This window comes from Rissa tridactyla, chromosome 5 (genome assembly GCF_028500815.1).
Source record: "Rissa tridactyla isolate bRisTri1 chromosome 5, bRisTri1.patW.cur.20221130, whole genome shotgun sequence".
NCBI classification, from domain to species: Eukaryota; Metazoa; Chordata; class Aves; order Charadriiformes; family Laridae; genus Rissa; species Rissa tridactyla.
Window position 1 is genome coordinate 24,482,658 of NC_071470.1, and position 27,077 is coordinate 24,509,734.

Here is a 27,077-nt window from a genome sequence, read left to right on the forward strand (position 1 = left end):
AATGCAGGTTATGCATTGAACACTCGCTGTCATCTCCAGCTGAGGATCTAGACTCAGATACTTGTACATTTGTTACTCTTGTATGAACTCTGATCGTGTATGATACCCGTTATGTTGCCTTCGGCATATAAGAGCCTCCAAGAACAGACACTTTTTAAAAAGTGTATTCTCAACAAGACAACCTACTGTGAGCCCATCAGATCTGTCCTCTGATGCTTTCACTGGCTTCCCCTTAGTTTTTAAATCAGATTCAGGGGGCCGTTGCTTATATTCAGCCTTATAATTCATTGCCTTGTCTAGGATATGTAAAAGATGTGGAAGGGATTTGTTGCTCACTACACTTCTCTGAAAAATGGAACACTCATGTTAAGAGGAAATCTCATCCCGATGGAGAGGATAACTTTCTCCAGGGCTGGTCTCAAACTGGAATGAACTCTGGAAACTTAAAAAATCCCCACAGACCTCACTGCCTTCTGCTCCAGTTGCAAGGCACTGTTCTTTGACCCCATCCTCTCTAATGTAAATATTTAACAATATACGTATGTCAAAAGCAACATCGACCACAACTCTGAAACTCTACCAAGCAAAGCACAAGCTCTTCCCCATGGGGAGTGAGTGAGAGGACACACAGAATTAGCGATGGCGCTTCCTGTACGACTGTAGGTGTTTCTCCATACATAGCAAGACAGTACTGACTGTGCCACAGGAACCTCTGTAGAATAATACAGAGGCTTTGGGTTGCCTTTGGGAGAAGGTCTATCCCTGAAGCCAGCTGCCAGCCCAGACTCCTTTGCATTTAAATGAGAGGTGGAGATGGTACAGGGAGATACGAGTTACAGGCAGCCTGAACCTTGCCTCCATGTTACCTTGGATCTCGTAGCAGTCTAACCATATGGATATCACATGTTCACTTCAGCTTTATACTTGACGTTGTAAGATTTGTGTTTTAGCTACTATGCTGTGCCACTCTATGATAGTGGTGGAATTTCAGGTATCTGAGCGCAGTACGCAAGGGATGTGACATTTTTTTCTGTTGCTACCTTATCGAAGGGTAGTAGTCAAGTTGATAGCCTCACCCAGGCTTTTTCAAACTGTATTTCAAGACTTGAGATAAACAAGTTTAGTATTTGCTCAAATAAATGAGCAAAAGTATTAAATCTTGGTAATAAGAATTTGACAACAAAAGCTTTTTATTTCCACCTCGGAATACAACACCATTACTTCTTTCTCTCCTTCCCGCTCCTTCGATTTTCCAGGTACCACTCAAATTGCACATAAATCTTGGACTCTTAATTTAGAAAACAATCTCTCAATCTCTACCACCTCCTAAAAAATACTCCTGAAAAATGGCAACTATTTTAAACATCACATTATATGTTTTGTTCAGCTTTCAGTGCCTGTGCTACTGAAAGAACATTGGGAAAAAGGGAAAATGAAAGTAATAAAAATAAAAATCTTAACTGTGTTTAGATTTCTCACAACACATTAAATAGAAAACGCGTATCATGTTACACCATTAGATTAGCTGCAATCTGCCAATTCCACTGAAGTGCTACTACCTACATATACACTTCTGTCCAGTGTTTGTGGAAGGTTATACCTGGCAATGAAACTCATGGTATTTTTGGAATAGCACATACGCACACGCAATACTTGAGATATATGCCATAACCCTGTGATCATGCTTTTAGTTGTATTTACAGGAACACAGAGGTCTTTAGCAGTGATATGGCTTCTAATGACCCGTGTTCTATTAAGTATATATATACATAACTAAGGCAGTCATAATACCTAAGAGTTTATCTAGTTAATGTGTGGCTTGTGACCCACATTTGTGATAGATAGTTGAGGGGGAAAAAAAACCCAAACCAACAAAAATCCCCCTCTTGTCCTGCTTCTTCTGCCCTCCACTCCCTATCATTACAAGCAGTTTTTGGAGGCAAATAATAATCTCCTTCCATTCGTGCTTTGTGTCCCTGCTTGAGAGGGAAAATGTACATATCTAGGTCTCAAGGGGTGTGAAGAAAAGTTAAATGGAGAAGCCTTTGCCTGTCTGAAGGTGGCTGTTTGACCCCCCCCAGCCCCAGGGCCCTGGCTGCCTGGGAGAACACGAGGGGGTTCTATCAATCCTCCTCTCGCCCCAAAGGACTGAGCGGGGTGCAGAAGGACACTTCTATAGCGCTACTATGGAAGCACAAAACTGCGTGTTTTTTTGGGCCATTACATTCTTATCATGGTGCAATTCTTTTAAGCGGCAATAGTTTATTTTAATGGAGGGTTGTTGGGTTTTTTCCCTTTTGCAAGTATTTGAGATAAAAATGGAGCTAAGCAAGCTATTAATGATTCAGTGGGCATATTTTTAGGAATGATCACTCTACCTGTGCTCAATATGGCTGAAGAGAATAGCTGGTGCGCTGGTTACATTATCGTGCTTTAAAAATTCAAAGGGAGATCCCACCAGAAACATTACTCCTTATTCACTTGTGCTCCCTAATGGCAACTTTAAATTCTGTCTTCTTTATTGTCTTTGCTAAAGACGCATGACATTGTGCCTTTGCTGTCAGAGTGGCGCGCATTGTGCCAGTGAAATGCAGTCAGTGCCTAATGTGCATTTACAGAACTTTCAAAGACTGTTATATATACATTTCTCTTCTCTTTTTTTGTGTGTGGAGGATATGTGATTTCTTCTATGAGTGCAGCAGCTTGTGATGTGATATTACAATGAAACATGAGGCCAGTGCAGCCAGATACCTTTTTTCTTCATATTGTGTTAAGGGTATGAGCCTTCTTTGATGTTGGTAAAGTTAATAACGTTTAGAGATATAAAAATCAAGTCAGTACTCACTGACTAAGAAAGTAGTACCAGACTCCCTTGCTAGCCCTGATTTTTACCAACTTTTCTATTTCTATAAAAGAAGAAGCTTTTAGAAATTGAGACATACGTCCTTTGTTTGTACAAATTCTTGGACAATATGTGGAAAAGAAGACCATACGTTCACTCCAAGCTTACACCATCTTTTGGTCACTATAGCACGCAGAAAGGTGCCTTGCAGGGAAAATCGCTACAGCCGGAATCTCTCTAATCTCTCCCACAGAACTCACAACGAATCCAAACTGAAAATTAATTGAGATTGGGGAAGAAAAGCTAATGCCTTCTCCCTTCTCGGTGGCCATTATTTTTATTTTGACATATACCTGCATTTTTTCAGTCTGAAGAGCACAAGAAGAATTCTTAGGAAAAAAAAGGGTGCTCACTGAACATTGACACAAAGGTCAGCCTATAGGCTAAAGAAGAAATAACCGTGTAGCAATTTTGCCTTTTTTACACCTGTCCATGAATTTTTTCAAACGTGCTGTTAGTTTCCGAAGTATACACCCTGCTCAAAATCTGGCGAGAAAATAGATCTTTGGCTGTTCCGTTTAGCCAGTACATAATAGTAATGTTGTGGTTTGTTTTGATTATAGGTAGACCACATGATATTTTTTCTGGTTGTTTTTTTTTTTTTTATTTTTTATTTTAGGACTAACTCCTGGAATAAGTTGACACAAAATCTCAAAGTTGGCTTTCACTGAATATTTGCTAGTATTTTCTTGTTATGTTTTATATCATTTTAGGTAGTGATGAGGGGTGCTATTATGTATCATGTAATTTATAATGCATCATACAATCGTTTGTTGCATTACTTGTAGAGATTGAAAACAGAGGGGCACAAAAAATGCTTCACTGCTGCTGTAAGACATAGTTCTGGGTACATTCCTGTTACATTACCTTTATCTATTTCCCAAACAGAATATTATTCTAGAGTGGCCAGATATGCAACAAACCACGACAGTAATAAACAGTACTTAAAAAAAACTAGTCATAAATTGAAATGGGTCAAAATGTGTATTGAAGAGGTTCTTGATTAATTAAAGAGTCCTCCTTATTTTCTAAGCTGAGCCTTGAGACCCAGTTTCCTTCCTATCCATACTTCATAAATGAAGGCTTCTGCTTAGTTTCAGGTATAAGGTTTGAGCTTCAGGGTGTTATCCCTCCCTTAGGTCAGTTTACAGTATCCAAAGACAGCAACGTAAATGCATAAAACTGGGCAAGGGAACTTGCTGGATTAGGCTGTTCTTCTGCCCAGCACCCAAATTGAGTACAGACATAGCCCAAGGAAGCGTCAAAAAAAGGTTAAGAGACTCATGACCTTCTCTTGCCTTTTGCATTCATAGTTGCTTATGATTTTCAAGGATACTTGTAGCATGTACCAGCACAGAATCTGCTGGGTTTTTTTTAAGTTCAGCCCTATTCAGAAGAGGTCCTTACCTGCTGGTATCACACCTGACTTTAGGTATGGTGTTTAATAAGGAGATAATAAAGTCAATGACTGAAATGCAACCATGAGTACAATAACACCTTTCAGCTGTTCATGTTCATTTAAGTGGCTGAGGATTAAAATAATGGGAATAAGTTAAACAAGCCTGCTTATAACATGCACCAGCACAGCTAAGCAGTGACTAACATACCATGTATTTACCATATTGTACAATAGTTGTCCTTCAAATGTCAGCATTGCCATGTATTTCTCCATCTTTTATCCAGAGGGCAACATAACTCTCTGTAACTGGGAAATGCTAAGCTTTTACAACACTTAAGAATGAGGAGACATATTACCATGATATCATATGATGAATGGAAGACGTGACGCATCCCTCTTACTGCATCTTACTGGCAATATTACAGATTTACATATATTAGCAAATTAGACGATAGTCTTAAAGGACAGCATTCCGAATATTGCATTTGTGTCCTGGACATTTACGTGAAGTATGTCTAGTATAAAAATACCAGTTTGCTCTGACACATACAAATGCAAAACTGCTAAAGAAACTGTAGTGTATGTGGTTATTTTGGCTAAGTATCTGAGAAATAGGTCAATTCAGATTAGTTTTCTTGCAACCTCTATTTTAATGTCGGTACCTCTTTTTTAAAGGCCAGCTCTACTCATGCAAATGTCCCGTGATCTGAATTGCATGCAGTAATCTTGAGGGGAGAATATGTATTTGGCACCATTTTCAATGATCAAGACACTTTACATGACATTCTTGTTTAAATGGCATGAAAATCAGAGTTAAGTGCTGTGTAAATGAGGGCAGAATAGAGCCCTTTGTATCTCATTTTCCAACTGCAGTGGGATCATCTGGAGGTATAACCACATAAATCCCCTGAGGATGTGTCTCCAACTCTCTCCCTTAACATGCTTTTCCCTGATCACATTGGAAATCCACTCAATTTAAATTTAATCTCAGCAAAATCTACACAGGACTTTCTTTCTAAATTTGCAATGCTATCTTTTTGGCACTTTTTTGCTTGGGCTGTTATGTTTAGCTGCGTTTTTTCTTAGACATCCTCAAACCTGCTTCTCTGTGGGGGCACCGCTGTGTGTCAGGAGAGTAGAGGTCTCTAAAAATTAGAGATTAAACTGTTGGCTCAGACCCCAGTATGGGAGCATGTTGCTTCCTCTGTCACTGACTGCTGCATGATGTTAGGATTGTACCTTCTCCCTGCCTTACTTCGCTTATCTAAAATATGACCATCATGTTTTCCAAACATTTTTTACTTTCTAGTCGTTCCAAGTTAAGGCTCTGCATTGCATGGAGCAAAAGCACAGCCCTTCTCCCCACCCAAAAAGGAAGCTCCGATCTTCTAATGAATGAGTGTATCAAATTTACAAGTGAAAAATAAATGGCGAGTTACACGTGGAGAAAGAGAAAAAGACACAGAGACAGATGGATTTATATAAATTCAGCTTTTAAAGTGTTGGCTGTTTTTTTTATTTTATTAAATTAAATAATTATAAGCAGTAACCAGCTGTAGTATTATTCTTCACTGTGTAATCTGCACAGTGAAATGTAAACAGGGGGTCAGGCTCTCCTGTGGCCATATGACCCTCTCAGCAGGAAAAGGGGGCACGGAGAGAGGCTGTGCACAGAGAAGCGTACAAGGATATTCATGAGCTGGGAACTTTTGCAGCAAAAAATAGCTTTCCTGCATAGTCAATGGTGCATAGCGTTCGGTTTAAAAACCCTTATTAAATTAAGAGGAGCTTTCTGCGTCCACCAGCCTTCGCCGCTGCTGCTGTGTGTACTTCCATAATGTTGTTGAGAATACTGGGGCTTAATATCAACTTGGAGGTTTAGAAAAATGCAATAACATTCAGATACAACTTGATTACTGACGGAACAGAGATACAGAACATGAAAACTGATATGTCTGGGGAATCTAGTGCTTCTGAATCTCTTTGTTCCTTAAAAAATATTCTTTCTTAAAAAATAAACGTCTATCTATATGTATATATGCATTCCTTTGTCAACACAGGAAGATGGAGGGATTGGCAGCCAGGCATTCTTCAGTATGTTAATTATCTAATGTTTTCTGTTCTTTAAAATTCTCTTCTTTTTCTTCCTTTATTTTTTTTTCAGATTAAAAAGCTGAGCCCATCTCTTGCACTCTGATCGTAGTTCTCATGCTGTGTATTTAATACAGCATATTTTTTAATTCACAAGCATACTCTTTCCACCACTGCTATAGTCGCTATAGCTCTGACTACCTTTTTGTTGCGGTACAAACATCTTTTCCCTGCAGTATTTTTATGCCATAACAAACCTGTATTTAGTTCTTCATTTATTGTTTTAAAAACCAATATAGTTTTCCACCCGAAATACCCCTTTTTACATAACCTTGAGATGCCTATTCATTCTTTCTCAGGAGGAGTTCAGGGGAAAGGTGCAGCGCCCCTCTAAATCACAAATGAAATGAGTTTGTTGGCTTGAATAGTATTTCTCCTTTCAACCCTCCGCACATTTCAGTGCATTCCATTAGTCATTGTTCAAATGAGGCTGTTCTCCGACCCCAGAGGCAGGGGAGGAGGGAGTTTGGGGTTTAAATGAGTTTGCTGATCAGTACATAGAGGCACATTGTTTCTCATCTTATATTTTGCATGTTCTGTTTACAGAAAATAACCCTGCTTCCCAGTACCAAAATGTTTCAGGTTTTGAGCGTACTGTATGTTTGATGCAGCTAATTTAAATAAATGACTTTCACATTTAAGCAATTAAACCTATAATTAGCACTGTTTGAATGAACTAATCAGCTAATACCCTATGACACACAGTTCTTTTTTTTCTCTAAATATTTTTAAAGGGAAAGGAGAGAGATTTATGAAAAATTATAGGTGATGCAGTAAAAAAATATGCTTTGATTCATGGAAATTACAAAACAACACCACAAGCTATTTAGACCGATGCTCTCCTTTTGCCTTCCAGGGAATGTGGAATTATGCACACTCATTTCCTCTGAATTCAGGGGAAAAGACTGCAATAAACAAAGTAGAGAATCTTTTTTTAAAACAGGGCAAACTTCTATCACTGTTGTGTGTTTTTAAAAACACCCAAACGCACTTTCAGAGGTACTCACTGTATTTTAAAACGTGTGCATACATCTAATCCAGCGGTAGGAGAGCTGCGTAAACCATACCCTTGGGAGATTCCCTCAGACTGGCAGAAAGTTAGCCGCTCTCAATAAGATGGAAATTTATTAGGAGGAAATTATCCTGGTGTCCTCTGAAAAACAGCATTTCTGATAAAAATCTTGTTCTCTGACAGCAGTCTAACAAGATACATTTGTTAGCTGGTTTTGTTCCTTGGATTCATCTGTTAATTTTAATTCTTCTGTTGCACTGCTGTGTATTTACGTTCTGAGGCTGACATGATCTATGCATGCTCAGCGGAGATTGAGGTGTTGGGGGTGAGAGGGCACAGAAGTTTAGGAGAGCACTAGTCTTTTTTTTTTTTTTTTCTTTTCCTCTAGTTAAAGTAAAGGAGGAAAAATGTCCTTACATTTTTATTAAAGCTTGAATTTGTTAATAAATGTTGGGCCTCTGAATCTATGTTACTATAGCTTTTTATTACTACAGAAATATGTATAATTTATCATATAATTCTTCTTTTCTCTGTTATGCCTAAATGTCACGGTACTGTACATAGTACTGTACATACAAGCTGCACCACATACTAACATTTTACTTTTTTTTCCCCACCTAAAACACCATTAAATGTCTTCAAGTGCTGCAAACAGCCTGAACAGCCTTGATTTGTTCAACTCTGCCTGTTCTCATTGCAGTTCCACCAAGGATGGGATTCGGGACCCTTCTCTCCAGCCTAATTTTTCCTTGAGTCTCTGCCGCATGTAGGGCTCAGGCTGGAAGGTTTTCAAAGAAGGAATGTGGATTTTTAATGAATGAAGCTGGCATTGGGAACCCTCCCCCCATCATTATGACTTGTCAAAGTTAGTAGGTATGTAGTGCTCTGCTCTTGCAGAGCAGAAAGGACAGCAGGAAGATGGCAGATGCTCTTCTGTGGTTATATGGCTCACCAATACTTAAGTGAACTGGTTTCTATTCCTGTGTGATAACCAGCTTCTGAAAGTGCTTTTTCATCTGCCAAGCTTAAGATAAGAGCTAGTTTAGATTTAGATTTTTTTTTTTCCCAAACATTTTGGGGAGAGTAAGAAGACAGCAAGGGGTCACAAGGGCAGTGCTGCCCTATCAAAAGTTTTTTTAATAGGATTGGATTCCCCCTTGGTTTTGATGGAAATTCTCAGTTTAGTAGGGAATTTCTTTTTTAAGGAAGAGAAAGAGATAGTACCACCCTATGCAACCAATACTGTGGTATAGGGAACATTCAGAGAAGGTCTGGGTTTGAACCATCAGGTTCAAAGTAGAAACTTTCTCTTCAGGCTTTTATGTTCAGGCAAAGGATTTGTCTACCCAGTCATTTCCCATGGTAATAGTCTTTCTACCAAATGTTTCCTCCAACCTGGACTGGGGAAAAAAAGTATTTTTGTGAAGCTTTAATAGATAGGAAAATAATTTCTTCCTTGGCTTTACTTCTGAAAATCAGGGTATAGGTGTCTGAAGCACTGATAGCTCTCACTGTAGGTGAAATCTGAAGGAGTGGCAGATAATCAACAGCTCAGGGAAATCAAACCCTAGGTATTTGAAGTTAGTCATCTAATCACTGAGGCACCCCAAACTTGAAAAATTCACAAATTTTAGCCTTAACCTTGCTATGCTTCAGAGCCCGTATGCAAAACAAAAGCACTTCTGCCTTATTATCTAACAAACAGGGGAGCTCATCAGTACTGCAAGAGGTGCCTCTACTTGAGAGACACACTATATCGATGAAGTTCCTGGAAGAGCTCATGAGAAAATAGATAATTTCTTATTCAGTGCACCTTTTGGGTAAAATGTAGTGAGTATTGTACGATAGGGCTGGCAAGGTTCACACGTGGGCTGAGAGATACCCAGTGATGAATATGCTCTCTCGAGAACCTTCCCCTCAGGTACGAAAATCCTGAGTACTGATACTCAGCAACAGGAGAAAAGGGGTGGCCTGTGGGGCCACAGGATTGTGGTCAGAGAAATCTAAACTAAACTAAACTAAACCTCATGCTTCTCGCAGGATGCAGATCAACTGGACCTTTTCTTAGTACACGTCTGCCACACCTTTCAAGGCCTGCTAGGGAAATGATGCAGTTACTCTAGTTGTAATTTTACGGATTTGGTTTGAACAAAGTGGTTTTGTTACCAGGAAGCTCATTATTTCTAGAGCAGGATGAAAATGGAAAGACTTCAAAACTATTCTAATATATTTTTTTCTATGTAATGATCTCTGTATGATATAAAATGATGGTTGTTCTGATCAAGTATTTTCAGCCATTACCTCTGAATGTCGTTCTTTAAATACCAGGAAATATCCAGTTAAAGCAGCTTCTGTAACATATCTAACTCCTACACAGCACGCTAACCTATCACTTTGTTAGGGTCTACGCCTCTCCAGTGCTGTTAGCACAGTTGACCTCATGCAGCAAAAATTATAGTTGCAAGAAGATTCTAAATACTATCCTGGTTGGTTCAAAGTTTAAAATTATGCTTTGAAAAGTAGGAATGCTATTTTCAAAACTGTTCTGCTTGTTGTTTCTATTCATTGTTTCCATGGCAGAGCTGAAAAACTATTACAGCTGTGTTTTGGGTGGTCTATTGTATACCACTGTTGGTTTTGATTATTACGTTCAACACTCTCTCGGTATGTGTTTCACTGTCCCACTGTCTCCACACAAATAAGGAGTGGTGCTCCTTCCACCCGTTGTTTACATAATTGCTCTGTGGTTACAAAGTGGGAAACCTAACTTTTTTGCCCTTTTCTGCTTAAGGGATTCACATGTCCATATATCAGTTCCTAGGAGTGTGTCCTAAACACTAGTTTATAGCTTAGTATTTAAGAGGGCATCGCTCTGTCCCTCCTTCAGGAAAAGTCCTGGAGCCAAATGTAGAACATAAAAGAAGGAGCATGATTCAATGTCCAAGTGATAATGACAGCTGGCTGAGATGAGAACACCAGGTTTCTGCTAGTTTGACTCTGTGTTTTATGTTGGACCACCATCAGATAAAAAAACCCAAAACCCCAAGGAGTATAGAAAGATAGATACAGACTAGGGTATTCCTGACCTGATTTTTAAACATGCTCTTATAAAGACCTTCTGCTAAAGTCAATCAGGCAATACATAGTGCATTTGCCTGGAATATACTGCTCAGTGTAATGGAGATGAACATGTGTTTAAATGTCTGCATTTGGACATTGCTTCAGAAGATGTGATTTATTAAAGGTACATAACTCAGAACTGAATTATGAGTAGTTAAAATACAGACTGTTTTCTGTAAGCTACACGCATAATTTGCTGCAGAAGATGGGAAAACAAAGTGTTTCCTTGGACCCAGTATTGTGAAAATAACGGACTGTGGGTGTAAAATGAGTGATTATCTGTATAAGATGGCAGTTGTAAATACAGTGTGTCTAAGCTGACCAGCAAAACACATCCTGTCCCGTACAGCAGCTAGTGAGGATCAGAGTAAACAAAAACTGCACTGTGGCCTGTCTTCTCCCACTTTGCAATTATACAGCATTTGACCTTCTGCAGCTGAAGCAGGACCTTGTAGCCCAGCCATAAAAACCATCCTTTAGAAACCTGCACCTTGAAGTAGGCTTAGGACAGCCGAAGCACGTGTACCTGGAACAAAAAGTAACTGATGCCTTACGACAGTCAACAGAAAACTTTTGTACACAATAGATTTTTTTCTTTAACTGTGCAGTCTCATGTGGTTTTAATTACTTGACGTTAAGTGTTCCCATTTTACTTTGGTTTTCTTTGTCCAGTTTACACCAAGAATAGGAAATCTGTAAAGGTGGGATTTTTAACTCAAATCGTTGTTCAAAACTTCAGATATTTGTCTGAAACTCATCTGAGCTTTCTGCACGTGTGTCTCCAGATTAGTTCTGGCAATACTGTTAAATGATCTTTTTTTGCATATAAGATCTTCAATGCTTGATGTAAGATGGAGTCATGGTGAAAAAAAAAAAAATGTCCAGGACATGATTTGAGCATTATTTAAGGGAACTAAAATTAAAGCTCGTTTCTCAAGTAGGAAAAATGTACAAGGTGGGGCACAACAGCCTTCTGTATCCTGAAAAAAAATTGCTAAGCTTTTGTGAGAAACTAAGCTCTTAGGAGAAACAGAAGTCTGTAACCTTCTCAGCTTAACAGTAGAACGGGAGTTGGTTGAGCATATGAATGGACATCAACTCTGGGTTGATGACTACAAGCCACAGATCGTATTGTAAACACCATTGCCTCTTCTTTGTCCTCTGACTACATCCAAGTCTTGAATGCATATTTCAAAGAAGTGTGACCTGAATTCAGATGATTGATCACAGTAGCAGTAGGGTAAACTTTCAGTATTTCTTCACATTGACAGTGAACCTGATATCAAACTTTAACCTGCAGCACTTTGCTTTCCTATAAAATAAAAATATTCTGTCCTAAATCACTGCCTTTTCAAAAACATAAACAAAACCAAAAAGGCCAACTCTTTTTGACTGGCTGCACTGATTTCCATATAATTCCAAGTTTCTTATCTCTCTGATTTCCCATGCACTCCCTCTTACCTTTCCTGATCTCCCATGAAACCCTGACAGAATAGCAGCAGATCTGATAGTTTCTTCTGGGCTGGCTGCCATTACCATATTTTATGTACTTCAGGGTTTCTGTGGGATTGATGACGCACAATACATCATTGGACTGCTGTGACCAAACAAGGTTTGTGTGCTGCAGCTTCCCCTAGCATTCTGCCAGAAGTGCTGAGACCTATCAAGGGGCTGAAGAAAGATGACTAAATGTTGGTGAGGGATGGAGGAACAGTGTTGAAGCAGAGTAGATGTTGGGTAGGAGGAGAGTTCTGAAAACAGTAGCAGGGGAATAGTCAGTAGGTGTTTCAGAAATATCTGAAATGGAAGGGAAGATAGAAATATTCTGGTTCAGGATAAGATGAAATGGGCTATTAGGGGGAAATGAAAATTGGGAATTGAATGGAATGGCTGGAAAAGAAAAAGGTGAGTTTGGATTGGGAATACTCACTCACTTGGGAGATACCTGTAGGGCAGGATGATGGTGAAGAGGAAGCTTCATTAGGATTTAGTAAAATAAGCGTCTTTGTATCTATGCCTTTGGCTGAACCGAACTATACTTTCAAGCCTCTGTGAAATAGCCTGTCCCTAACTGTGGTCCATTGCTGTACGAGCTTATTGGTGTTAAGCAATGTATTATGAGGATTACGTCTACACTGTAGGACAAGCACATTTCAGGATCCCACGGGTGAGCCTTGCAGTGATGTCCTAACCTTGTGTTGGGAAAACAGTGGGGTGTGCTGTCTGCCCCTTTACCTCACTTCCAGCAGAAGATGACCTGGGTGCCTGGTCTTTAGGACTTTAGAGACATCAATTTGGACAGCTGGTCAATCAGCTCCACAAGACACACTGGAGAGTCTATCTGCCTCAATATGCACCGCCAGATTCCACTGATCTGATGCTCTTACGACAAGTGTAGGAAAGGCAGAATACGATTTGAGCACAATATGCCTATGGAAATGCCATTCTGAAATTAGCAATAAATGATGTCAAGCTGTATGCATGATATATGCTCTCGGTTTCTTACAGGAAACATCATTAACTTAAATTTTAGGTTGTTAAACTTCATTTAACACATCATATACTGTAAAAATCTAAGAAATAGCTAGTATAGTCACTCAGCTCACTATTCCAGTCTCCCACCTCAGTCTAACCTCTTGCCTCTTCATCTCAATGTGCACTCCCTTTGAAGAATGGTTGTGGGAGATGCATGAAGAAACCAAACACATGCAAATAAAAATTTTGGAAGAGAAGGCAGAGGCGTCTCTCCTTTTTATATTATGGCCTCATTGCCACACTCTGAGACTGTAAGGATAAGTGTAATTTATGTCTTTGCTAAAGCTTGCATTTTCCCTAAAGTGGCAGGTGCCTGGTTTTGCTTTGGACAAGAAATACTGTAAGATTTTCCCATTGTGATTCAGTTTGGTTGTTTTGAATCAAGGAAATTAATGCGAATTTGAATTTCAGAGTTTCCAAAGTGGCAAAGGCTTAAAATCATGCCATAGTGAATATATTTACAACTAAGATCTTCTGGGAAGTGTGAAAGAGGTAACAGCAGTAAACATACAGAAATTATACTGGACAAGTTTTCAACAAGGGAACTTTATTTTTAAATGTTTCCTCTGTACCATTGGATAAAAGTGAAGCTTAAGTATGGCATATTTCAAAAAACTGTTATTGTCTTTTACTTATTTGTAATCAGATGTGCTCCCTGAAACTACTTAGAAAAGCCTGACCTGCGAAACGGAGGTGTGACTGCAAATGATATACAAACTACCGGCCACGTACCTTGCAAAGGGAGAGGCAGCAGCAAGGACACAACCCATGGACACATCCTTCCATAAACTTCACTACACATACTCATCCTGACACCCTGACACCCACATCCCATTGTGATTTTTTATTACTCCACTAAAAAACTGTAAGTGAGCCTAGATATGTCTGGCAACACTTTGGTCTGTCCCATAATGCAAAGAAGTTCTGAAAATCTAAACTCAGTTCATCAAAATGTGAAATGACTGGATTTAAATATTGGGGTTTCGAATGGCACATTTCAGTGTAGACTTAACTGAACACATGTGAGCACCTCCTTTGTTTTGAGCTCTATGTAACATGTATTACTAAGTAGAGTGGGATTCTAATGTATGTATATACATGAAATACAAAGGTTGTATGAAGGCTTAGGAAAATTTTCAGTGCTCATGCTGTTAATGTAAAACAGCCCTGTAATTGTCCTTATTATGTTAATAATTCTTCAGCTGACTAAATGTCTCTTCTCACATACTTTAATTTATCCTTCCCCCCAAATCCTAAGATTTTAAGTTTAAAAATGCAAAAACGTAGAATGGTGTGAGTTAGAATTGTAATGCCTGAACTCAGTCTGAAATTTCATATCACATTAAGGATGAGGTGGTTTTAAAATAATTGGCATCGTTGTGCTACCCTTTCTAGCTAAGACACAGGAAAGTTCGACTGCAGGTCTTGTGGTAATTTTACTTGCATTTTTGCTTTTGCAAATTAACACAAATGTCTTGGTGGTTAATTTAAAGCCTTTTATGTTGCCTCCAAAATTTCTATCTTTATTGGATGCACATCTGTAGTTTTATTTAATATGAACCAGATGTTGAAATCAAGGCAATATTTGTTAGGACGCTTGCACTGAAGAAGGGTTGCTACAGACAATGTGTTGTGCCAGTTCTCTGGGTACAGTGTCAGGCAGAAATATAGTAAGTTGGAGGTTTTTTCTGTTTCTCTAATTAGAAACAAAGCTTTCTAAATCAATAACCTTCAAACACCAAACTTCACAATCAAAGAACTATGGACAAGTGTACATAAAATTCCAGAAGCTGTTGTACTTCATACACGAACCATTGTGCTGTTGCTAAAACTGCAGGTAGTTAATACACCAGTAGAAATGGGCATGCAGGGCTGCAGAATCTGTGCGATGGGATGATGCTGGGAAGACAACAGACAGCAGAGAGCAGAATGCACTCTTGGAATGAAAAATCAAAGCTAGCGATGAGAGCAGAAGCTGGGAGATGCAGCTGCTGCCATTGAGCAGGTGGTTGGTGGTGTCCTGTGTCCAGGAGGACTCCAGCTCCTGATGTGGGCTGAGGTACAAGTCAGAGGGAGCTCAAATCTGCTGCTTCTCCAGAGGTGTCAGCATCTTTCCATGCTCTCTGCAATATGTGCATGTTGGACGTGTTTAAGATGTGTCTGGTGTGTTTTAAATACTGAATTAGGTACATGGTCACTTTTTTGGTCACTGTTTGGATATAGGTCGCTGACTATCATGCCTAGAAGGTATGAGATGCAGAAGGAACAGAATCTATGACATAGAAGAGATAAAGATTTATTCAGTATGTATTTTGCTTAGACTCTATTTTTCTGTGCAAAATCATTATTCACTAAAAGGAGAGGCACAGCCAGTCTTTCGCCCTCATGAGCTGGAACATTTTGCTCTTGCAGCATAATCAGATTTTCCAAGCAAAACTCCTGGTTATTTCAGTCACATTTATGCAGCCGTACAAGGCCTTGGCAAAATTCAAGCACTGCAGAGCATGGTAACATTTCAAAGTATAAAATTTAAATTAATAACATATACTTAAATTTTAAAGGCCAAATTAAAAAAATAATATATTGTGTCTACAAAATATGCATGCAGGTAACCGATGGCATTTTTCATATGTTGAGTGTACAGTCTACAACAGTGCAGAGAGTACCTGCAGCAGTGATATCCAGAATCTCAATGGATCATATTCAGCGTGCTTTCATTTCATTTCCTGGCAAGTTTTGCCTTGTGTTTTGCAAGTGCAAAGGTTTAAGCTTAAGATCAAATCTTTATAAAGAATGAAGAATGAGCTAGAAACATGAAATAAAAGACTCTAGAAGAATCTGTGTAGGAAATAATATTTTCCAACATACATCTCTTTCTGCTATTGGTTGGGACTTGGTGTTAAAATACTTGAATAAATAAAGCAGAGTGGCACTGCCTGTTTTGTAGTAAGGCGTAACTGTTGGTTCAAAGCAATGAAGTGAATGCAGTATAGGCTTTGGTGGGAGTTTGGCTCAGTTATATGATAAAGGCCTAATTACAGGATCCAAGTTGCTGTCAAATTAATCCCACCTTGGTACCAGGCACAGATTTTCTCTGTGCATCGTTCCCTTTCACACCAGTTCTCCTGTTTGTCCATCGCTTATTCTGCTTAGCATGTATATCTGTGCTGTGCAAGATCCAAATAGAAATCCATAAATCATAATTTCCTGAGGTATAGCTACATTTCAGCCACTGAATTCCTCAGTCATTCAGCTCTCCCTTACCTTCCCTGTCTGTAAAATGGGGACAGAGACCCTTATGTAGGATATTGCATGGTTTTGTCATAGTGCTAATCACCACAGGATCTCTATGAATGTTTATAAAGTGCTTTGAAGATGAAAATTGCCAAAGAAGTGCTAGGGATGATTATTATAAGTTAATGAATAAATTTCAACATGTATTTGATTGCCAGGTAATTCAGAAGGGAATCACCAACCCTTCCCTCTCTTCGAAGAAAAAAAAGTTGACAGTCAGCTAGTTGCTAATTAGCACTCAACTGAAATGCCTCCAAAGCTGAGTGCTCCCAGTTGAGTCCTTTAAAAAGTAAGCTTTCAACTAATTGAAATATGCTGGAAGTTGAGCAGTGGGTGAGGTGTGTAACAGGTAAATCAGTATGGTGGAGTTGGGTTTGTAGAAGGAATACTAAGCTTTTCCAGGTCGGCACTAGAACTTTTGGGGAAAATGGTAGCCAAAATGAGCATCTCTTTTTCATATTCACACATCTGTTCCCTTTCTCAGGCCCAGTTTGTAATCTGTCACAGGCGGGCTATGCTGCCATATATTTGTGAGGGCAAGTTAGGGAGGAAGCGTTACTTAAAGATTGTGTTGAAATCTGGTGTTGCTTATTTCTTACTATATTGAGGGGTGGTTATAATGATTCTTCCTTTGGACTGAGACAGACTTAAGAAATTTTGAATAACAGATTGCGTAATATGTTAGAGCCGAGTGACTGTGCCACCTGCATTTAATTCATATTTAGCTTGTCTGTAAGGGAAACTAGTGTATCAGAAAGGGGCTCGGACTCTTCAGGTCCTTACATCTCTGCTGGCCTGTCTGATTTTTCGCTGGAGGGTCGGTCTCCCAGACCACAGTCTGCTCCTGTAGCCTCCCCCACCACTTCTTTGGATTTTTTTGCTGGCTGTCTGCCAATGCTATAAACCGCAGTAATGTCTTCTCTGCTGCTGAAGGCTGTTTTCTTCCTCAGCTGATGGGAGATGGCTGCAAGAGGCAAATGACAGGGATTTCATCCCTTTCTTTTCCCTGCTTGACTGCTCTGGATTCACCACCCTTAGTATCAGCTCTTCAAGGAAAGAGGAAAACACACTCAGCTAAACTTGTTGAGCACTTTGGGTGAAGAATCTCAGTTGCTTCAAATAGCACCTTACCAGCATCAGCCTCCAGCGAGAAGCCACCCCAAACTTCAGCAGTGTCTATGGGGGCAGGGCCGGAGAAAAAAAGAAAAAACGTGTGAGGTGAGAAACTACCAAGGCAGGTATTTACAAATGATTCATGGAAAAGGAACTCTGTGCTCCGAAAGGGTCTGTGGGTGGATAGGGATGATACGAAGGGAAATGGAAGAAATGGAGTGAACACGGAAACAAGGGGGAGATGGAACAAAACAAGACAGAAGTGGTCTTGAAGCTGCTGGATTCTGGAAAGCAGCCTTTGTAGTGTTCTCAGAGATGCAGCAAGACCCAGGTATATAAAATCTCTTTGTTGTTTTACCCATCTGGAGGATGATCTGGTTCTGTCAATGGGCAAGTGTTCTTTGGTATCCTGAAGCTATTGCAGCCCAGGGAATCTCCCCTGGATGTCAAGGGCTGAATATTTCACACTTGGGACCTCATCCTCTCCTCCCTCCCAGCACCTCACAGAGCGGTTTTCCTTGACAAGAGTCCTCTCTGGCATGGTCACAATGTACCTTGTAGCTGCAGTGACCGTGTGTGATGCAGGGTAGGTGGAAGCCTCCCGAGTATACTGCCCACTCACGGTGCCACACCAACAGCACAGCGAGGAGCAAAGCAAAGCCTCCAGTGCTTAAAGCGTAAGTCCCTTGTGAGCTGAAGAGACAGATGCTGCAGCTGAAAGCTCCTGCAGACCAGTAACCCGTCTGTGTTAGGCACAAAGGGAGGACATTTAAAACACACTGAGCCCTGGCTTACCATGGCTTAATCAGCGAGATGGTAAGTTGGTTTGTCCACTGTATCTTGGTATGTTTAGAGGGCCCATCACTATAACACCAATATATGATTTGCGCCAGTTTGAGTTTTGTCTCATGTTTTCTCCCCCAGCTCCGTCTGCTGCAGGTGCTGAGCGTGTTCCGTATGGGTAAAGCAGACAGACTGCTCAGTGAGGGATGGGCTGCCTCCTCAAAGGCTGCTTTCAGCTGAGCATTCATGAAGTTCCAAGACAAAATTTAATAGTAATTTTAATTGTGGACAAAGACGTTGTGTACACTGCAGAACTGAAAAATGTTTAAAATCCCTTTTGTGTTATCATCTCTTCAGAGGTACTTCTACCATCGTTGGTGAGTGTTGGAGCTGTAACTTGAATTTACTAGCATTAAATAGGCAAAGAGAATTCTTAGAATTGTCATATGTTTTGAATTATAATTATATGTAATTTATGCAATGTAGGTTTGAGTTTGCAAAAAGCCTGAAGAATTTAAAAGATGTGAACCCTTCTTGTTGTGCTGTAAACTCTGAAACATAGTAGTTTTGGTGGGCCACACTTATGGATTTTTAAAAACTTTTCTGATAAAAATAATCACGTCCTTTATTAATGACAGAAAAGGACAATTATCACGACCAAAAAAAAAGTAGTCTACATGGAAAAAGCCTGGAAGTGTGTACTGAGCCCAGCAAATATTTTTAACAATGGATTAAAGAGATTTATTTAGTTTCCTGTCCACAAATGTTCTGTGAAAGGACAGTGTTTTCCGGAATATGTTTTTTATTTCAATATATTAATATTTAATGCAAACAAATTACAGCTTCTAGAGTTCTTATAAATTGCAAGCATCTGGACACTCTATTCTATAGCTGTAGAAATTAATGGCGGTATTCAGTTCCGAAACCTGTCAAAATCCGGTGTTTGAGCTCAGCAATTGGGCATATATTGCAGATGATGGGCTATTGCTGGTGGTTCTTCATTGTGTGTCCCAACTTTTGGTAAGCAAATTTAATTTAGTCACTCGCAAGCATCCATAGGAAAACAGTTTTGTTCTTTTACCTAAGGTCACTCCATCAAAAGTCTTCAATGCTATCTGGCTTTTGTATAAACGAAGGGCAATTTGAAAAGGTAGTTTTGTTGGTTTTTTTTTCAAGAAATTTATGTTTACTTGAGTATTCCCAAGAAATCTCATTTCGAGTACCTCTAGTTTTTAGCTTTCATTTGCTGTGTATCTTTAACGAAGATCAGTCTCTCCTTTCCCGTCTTTTCAACAGCTACAAACCACCTTAAATGTATCTTTATAAACCTGATTACTGACAGAGACTGAACAGTCAACAACGCATACCAGGGATAAATGCAGCAATTACACCTATTTACAGCTGTATCTCTTTTCTGCATTATTATTATTACTAAGCGGTTATTAAAAATAGCGCAGCCTTCGGAGCTGCTTTGATTGTCTCCTTGGCAAAGTGAGGACCGTGCCTCAGTTGTGTGTGGTGCTTTTTGCTGTCAATGCTGCTTGGTGGCGTGGCGTGGCAGTGGGCAGCAGCATGGATGCCCTTGCGGCGCAGGCTGTGCGGGACCCCCTGTGCCAGGGGCTCAAGTAATAGTCACAACCAGAAAAGGCAGCACCCGACCATGTGTGACAGCATAAAGAGCAAAGGCAGAGGAACAAACCACGCTGGTTCATCCCTTCTCACTCCTTTCTTGGGTCCTGGAGGAAGTTTCTGCTGTTGGTTTTTGGTCCTTCTATTGTAGCGCATCTCAGCTACTCAGAGGCACTGAGGTTTTCATGCTGTTGGGCGCAGAGAAGGGTACCCGCATCCTTCTGCTCCAACAAATCCATGCTTCCCCCTGAAATTAAGGGAAATTGTCCTCCAGAGCTGTCAGAGTAGTCTGTGGCTTAGGTGGGTCCTTCTATTTCTGCCCAGGAGAGGGCAATCTGGCACCCAGACATCAGACAGCTCAGCGCACCATGTCTTGAGGGTCCTTGGGGTGTTGGGGGCCTGTGTGGTTAGTGCTTGGACAGAGGGACGTGAAACATGGCTCTGTCTCCGCTGGTGGGGTCTGATGCCACCCTTCTTTTACCCACCCCCCCTTCCTTGCTGGGAATCTTGGCCCCACATCCCAGTCCCTCTCCGTTCTGCTGTGCTGCGTCTTGTGCATGGGTGCAGCACCCACACCGTGCCAGGTGAGCCTACGTAGTGCGGGAGATTTGAGGACTGGGTAACCCAGGTGGTGTCACTGTCCTTCCTTTCTGGGCTCTGAGCGGTGGGGTGAGGCTCTCTGCTTTGAGGTGCCGCGGTGGTATTCGCACCTGCATATGCCCGTGTAAATGCAACTCTGCACACAGTTTTCCCATTTGTTTGCATCCGTCCATACACAGGCACAGGAATACACTAATTTTCAGATTTGGGAAGACTAACTAGTCTCTTCCTCTTGTTTTCCTCCACCTCTGTTTTCCTCTGCTCACATTAAACTCATTTTCCAGATTAAGGAATTTATTGATTGTCCTAAATCTTGAGCCAGATGTTTGCCTTCGACCCCAGAGCCACTTTGGGTAGCGGCTTGATGCCAGTGGTGCGGGGGTTTGGAGCAGCCCAGGCAGCGGGGCTGGCTGCACGTCCCCTAACCCTCATTCCCAGAGAGCACACGAAACTTTAAAGGCAGCAGATCCAAGTGGGAATCAAGATGACACTGTCAGGATCCCTGTAACTTTATTTTCCTTTGATTCTGCCTTCTGTTTTTCTGTTCTATGCATCATGCTGGTCTAGATGATAACAGGCAACTGGAAGTGCTGCCGGAGCCTGTAATTAGCAGGTTCCTACCCTGGGACTTGGTTCTTGCCGGTGGGCTGTAGGTGTGCGATAATTTGCCAGTTAATCAATAGGAATTATTAAAATATCACCGCATATTTTTGCTTTGTGCTAGACCCATACACAGAAGCTCTTCTATGAGGTGTGAGGGAAGTATTTGAGAGTATCCCAATCCTGAAAGCAAATGCCACTATTCATTCACTTTCAGTACTCCGAGTTTTTCATCTTTTTTTTTTTTATTTTAAGACAACCTCTTCCTTTCCCCCCACCCCAGACAAAATGAAAAATGTTAATATTATTGACGCGTTTAACTTCTTGAAACAGCGAATTTTACCCTACTCAAAAAGTCCTTAACACAGATACAGTTTTCAAGCTATGCAAAATTCCACCATTTTAATTACAAAAAGCAGTGTGTCCCTTCTTGGGCAAATATGTCTTTGGATTTGCTTTGTAAACAAAGTAAAACCCACAGTTTTCTGTGTTGATTTATAATATTTTTTTGACATTTATTTAAGTAGGTGGTACTTCAGCCATAAAAATTGTGTCTATTAGTGCTGTAACTCTGTAATTTTTCTGGTTGCTTTGGTTTTAGTCTTTAAGGTAGCCTTGCTGGGATCTGTTAAGAGTACAAGGTAGACGCAGGGAAGTTTTCTCCTTGGTACGTAGCCATGTTAGAGGGTTCTTGTGCAGCCAGTGAACCCTGGCAGAGCAGTGTCACTGTCTCTGCAGCACTATTGAGCCAAAGCTGTACATGCCATTTGTTAAACTCAGCATCTCCTGTGATGGTACTGGAGCGACAGCGTAGCCTTGCAACGTATCTGGGGAGCATTTAAAGAGAGAAGAGAAATACCCCATGTATTATCTGTTGGCTCTGTGTTTAGTGACAGAAGCTGTGGGAAGTCTATAAAACAACTCAATACGTCACTTCTTACGGAAACTGTTATTCCACAAGAGTATACAGAAATAGTTTTGCTAAACAGTGGCTGGTACATCAAAGATAAATTGTGATCCAGATTAGTAGAATAGGTCAGTAGAATAAAACGGTGAACTTTTGTATTTTATCCTGAAAAGATAACTTCAGATTTTCCAGATTTAGACAAATGCCAGTGAAAACTGGAATATTTCAAATCTGTTTTAAAATATTCCTACATTAAGTTGGATTAGAATTAACTTTTTGGCAGTGAGTGAAGCCATATCACGCTCAAATATTTTTCAGGTTTATTACATAAATTTAGGAACATAATGGTGTGTGCCTTGATTTCCCCATCTGTGAAATGGGTGATCCCACAGCGTTCCTGCAAAGCGCCCTGTCTGAGAACTGCTGTGACTGCAGCTGATTGTTATTCTCTTAATCATATTAGTTAGCTAAATCTGTTCCTAGAGTGGTTCCATTTGCTTGAATGAATTTGCATGAGAGATTAATTCAGCGCTGTTTATTGTTGTTTTTACATTTATTCAGTACTGTAAATAATGCCTGATACTTTACAGCTGTGTATAAAGACACAGTCTGTGCTTCAAGGGCTTTTTTCATACAGGTAATTTGAAGGCTCTCCGCTTAAACCTTGCACTTTCCCATGTAGCAGATGAGCCCATTTTGTTTCCTCTATATTTTGAGGACTTTTTCTGCTCACGTGGTATCCGCTCCCAGCACTTTCCTGCAAGTATGATTCAACAGATAAAGTTCATCCTTCACCTCCAAAGGGTGACTACCTCCCCTCTGCCCTCCCTTTCCCCCCTCGGACACCCCCACCCCCAATTTTAGGTATCGTTAGAGTAATGTACTCTAACCACTACTGGGTTTGTGCACAGGAATGAGCCTGAAAGCAGGGACCAGTCTCCTACCTAGCTGTCGCCACCTTTAAGCCGGATAGCTGCTTTTAAAATGATCCATTTGTTTATCCCGAACCCCCGCCGAACGGGACCACCAGCAGTTATTCGGGGGTCTCTTTCTCCCACCCGGCTCTTTGTGTTTTTTGGTTGTTTTTTGGTTTTTTTTTTTTTTGTGTTTTTTTTTTTTTTACATTTTTCCGGGAGGTTTCTGTTATTAGCATTTGACTGCTCTCCATTGTGCCAAGTGTGGTGTATGGAGGTTATTTCTTTGTGCAGGCTGCCCGGCCATCCCGCCCCTGGGGCGGCAGCAGGGCCGTCCTCCCACCCGTCCCCCCAAAGTGGCGAGGTGAGGTACAGCCCCCTCTAGCCCCCCACCCCCTAAAAGGCAGCAGCGCCGGGGTGGCGAGCGCTGCCGAAGCCCGGCTAGCCCAGCGCAGCCGCTCGGAGCGGGCAGAGCTGCGCTGGGGGGAAGCGCCCGGGTGCGGGTGAATCACCAGCTGCAAGCGGCGGGGATTGTCGTGGCCTGTGTTTATGTATTTTGTAGTAATCACATTTCTGACATTACCCAAGCGTGCTCCTCGCAGAGGGTGATTGGCTCAGGCAGCTTTTAAACCACCTATATGCTAACAAGCCTTGCTGCCAGGTTCCTGAGGGGTCCTGGCTGGGAAAAATTAAACCCAAACCTTAGACCTCTGTCAGGCGGAGAGGAAAATTATATTTTTGAACTCGTCCACAGCGTGGACAGGAAATGACCCCTCCAGAAACTGCTGCTTTAAAAACGAGCGGTGGTGCCTGAAGCTATCCAGTCTCTCTCTCTCTCTCCTCTCCCTCTCCCTCTTCCTCTCCCTCTCTGGAGCCTGTGCGCTCCCGCTCCCTCTCCCCCCCCCCGCCCCGTCCCCCCCGTCTCCTGCTATAGAGGGCTCCCACAGCAGTTCCCAGCCAGTGCGTGCAGCCTGGATGTGTGTGTGTGTGCGCGCTGCTACTTTGTACTGTGAAGAACACCCAGCCCATGTGCTCTGTATGGATGTTGATGATACTCTGTGTAGCTTGAATCTCTGCACGCAGGCAAGATGTCCAGCACACCACATGACCCTTTCTATTCTTCTCCTTTTGGCCCATTTTATAGGAGACACACACCATACATGGTGCAACCAGAGTACCGAATATATGAAATGAACAAGAGGCTGCAGTCGCGGACGGAGGTAAGTCCCTCAGCCTTGTTTTCCTGTGCATGGACCGTGGGAGGTTTCAGCCCGAATTCCAGCTGAAGCGTCCCACTAGACAGTACAGTATATGCAGGCACGAACCCTAATTAATTTAGTACTTTAATTGGGTAATCCCTCATTATGTTTCCACGCAGAGCAACTCTTTGAGGAGATACCAGCTTAGGCTGAAATCTTGAAATTACAGTACAGCACTTCAGGATTGATTATAATGCTGGGCTCAGGAAATTTCTTTGCCTTAGTGTGTTGTTTGCTCAGGATCCGTCCTGCTGGCATTTGCAGCTATAGTATTGCAAGGTATCGCTCGAGCTTTTGTACAAAACTAATTCAGAAATGTTGCAGGCTTAGGGGGAGAGACGAACCTTTCTCTGGTTTTGTTCTGTAAACTCGTTAAAATTGAAAATGAATGATAACAGAAAACAGGAGCGGAGTTTTAAAAACTTATTCCTAGGCTGCACTTAAAGAACACATGTGTAGGACGACCGACAAGAGAAATTCATGTTTACGTTTAGAATGCAGTCACTTTTAGCGAGAGAGATGATCGGTTCACGACTTTATCATATAGCTGTCAAAAGTACCCAATAATGTAAACTACATTCACTGTTGCTTATGCTTTGTATAATCTGTTCGTGGTTTGTACAGCCTGGCTTCTACACCCAGATCAGCCACCACAAAGAATATGCTGAATGGGAAGGGGAAATACTTTTGTCACTTCGAGACAAAAAATAGTGGAGGCTGCATCTTGTTATTTATGTGGTTAAATAAAGCACACTTTTTAGTCTGTTGAAGTGAAAACTGTGTGGACCGAATCCGGCTGCGTTTCTGCCCATGTGTCTGTGCTTGTGCAGCCAACATTCTTGGTGCTGCAATTTTTCATAGTAGTTTACTAGTGGCGCCCTGAAAACACTTCTAAAAAGTATTAATCTTTTATAGTGAACGGCTTTATGTAGAGGCAAATATCTGCCAAATTGTTGCCATGAAGCATGGTAAAGGATCTCAGATTGGTCTGTTTGTATTGTAATTCTTTAAGAGAACGTGAGGTTATCATGAAATAAACACACATGCCTGAATTGTCAGCTAAGCCATGGAGAATCTGTGACGTTTAATGTATATGATACAGCTAACGAGATGTGACCTGCTTTCTGATTGGGTAACCGCTATGGGGTAACTGCTTTTCTAACACTGTTGTCACTGCTAGTCTTAAAACATTGCTGTGGAGTAATTCGTAAATATACTTTGTGCTGGCTAAAAACTCCAAGCAGCTCATTGCTCCCAAAATCATGGCAACTGTTTGTCAGTTTTGCCCAAGTTGTTGGTTGCCGAGGGTCACTGCCATTTACATAGAATGAGGCGCTTTGCTGGGTTTATTTGCTACTGTTTGTCAGTGTCTTGCAACTTTGTTCCTTAAATTCCTGTACATATTTATGTAATAATTTCTAGACTTTTTCAAGTGAAAAGAAGAAACATGTATCATTAAGTGATTGCTTCAGGGTTTTATATACAAGCTGTTCTGAAAAGCTGTCAGTGCTAATTTAGCCTTTCTACATATTATTTTAGTAGTACTTTTAATAATTGACCAGTTTCTGATTGCAGCTCCTTTACAAATGTTACACTAAAAAAGTTTTTGAGGGACTTGTGAAACAACTTCCCCCTCCTGCGTTGCTGAGGTGTGCTGAGTTAGACTTCAGCGCGTTTAATTGCAGTTTTTGCTGTGCACGTTTACATGGACTGTTGTGGGCAAAAAGCAATAACCTACTCTTCCTTGCTAGTACTGCCATAGGTTTCAGCAGCATTTTACTCTGACAGACAGTGCTTAGTTAATGAAGGCCTTATGCTCCAGCATTGCTTTTATTTGCTCAGAGCAAAAATACTTCTGCCCTGTGATTGTTCGGTGTTTACGTTCTGGTTCTCTGTTTTTTAATTTCTGAGCTTTGTGCTGTAAGCATTGTTGTTTGTTGAAATGTATTTTCTAGCTAGCTTCAGCTCATTTCATTCATCCTCCAATTAGAACACCTTCCTTAATAAAAAAAAATTAAAGAATATTAGTTTCCTGGGACACTTACAGTGACTAGGTGTGGACAGCTTGTAAAGAACCATGCTGTCTTGTGGGGCAGGTTGAGAGTGGAAGTTCCACATTAATTTTACGCACTTCCAAGCATGTTTGGAATTGGTAGTTGAAGGCTTCTGGAGCATGGATAACTAGCTCTGAATTTTTTGAATCCAGACCAATGGAGCCCTGTATGTCATGGAAGGAATGTGCTTGTGCTGTGGGTGATACAGGCTTACCGGGTGAACGTTTCTCTTCAGGCAGTCTTTGGAATAATGTAGGCACTGGTCTCTGAAGGAGGCTGCTTGTACTCTGTGAGCCCCAGGGGGTAGGTGAGCATAAGTAAAGCAGCTTAAGGGGAAAGGAATTACAAAGAAACTTTCCAAAAGACTGGGGGTAGCAAGCTGGCAGATTCCACTTGGACCCAACTTCTGGAGAGAGCCAGTGGCAAGTGAGGATGTGTTGAAAAATGGGAACCTGCAGTTCTTGTCCCAAATATATCCTCATAAAGCCTTTGGGATTGTTCTGTTTTCCTACGAAATAAAAATGTTCTTAATAATCTTTTAGAGTCAGATTTTCTGCTGTCCCTTGCAGTGGTGGAAGTTCCAAGGCAGAGCAAAACATACATAATTCAATTAATTTTTACAGAGGATGGATGGAGAGCCTATGAAAGGAGTATCTGTATGTCCTGTCTGTGTTTTCTCCCCTCCATCTGTAGAGCCCACCTTTGTAGTGAATTCCTGGAGTTGCTCTCTGGAGCTTGCAGGTAGGTGAGAATGATTCAAAAAAGCAATGGGCTGGTAGAGACGCCATTGGGGAATCCACCAGTA

The 27,077-nt window shown here is 41.0% G+C and overlaps 1 protein-coding gene across 13 annotated transcripts in view; it reads left to right on the forward strand.

Annotated features, from left to right (window-relative positions):
* The first annotated feature begins 23,588 nt into the window (after positions 1 to 23,588).
* Positions 23,589 to 27,077, forward strand: part of LDB2 (LIM domain binding 2) — a 220,902-nt gene continuing 217,413 nt past the window's right edge. For 5 of the 13 annotated variants that reach the window (XM_054204261.1, XM_054204260.1, XM_054204259.1 and 2 more), the window contains exon 1: positions 23,866 to 24,179. In XM_054204261.1, coding sequence (XP_054060236.1) covers positions 24,048 to 24,179 — 132 coding nt within the window. In that variant the 5' untranslated portion in view covers positions 23,866 to 24,047. Of the gene's footprint in view, positions 23,621 to 23,709; positions 23,766 to 23,861; positions 24,180 to 27,077 lie in introns of those variants that run through there. The other 8 variants (XM_054204262.1, XM_054204268.1, XM_054204272.1 and 5 more) reach the window with 5 other exon arrangements.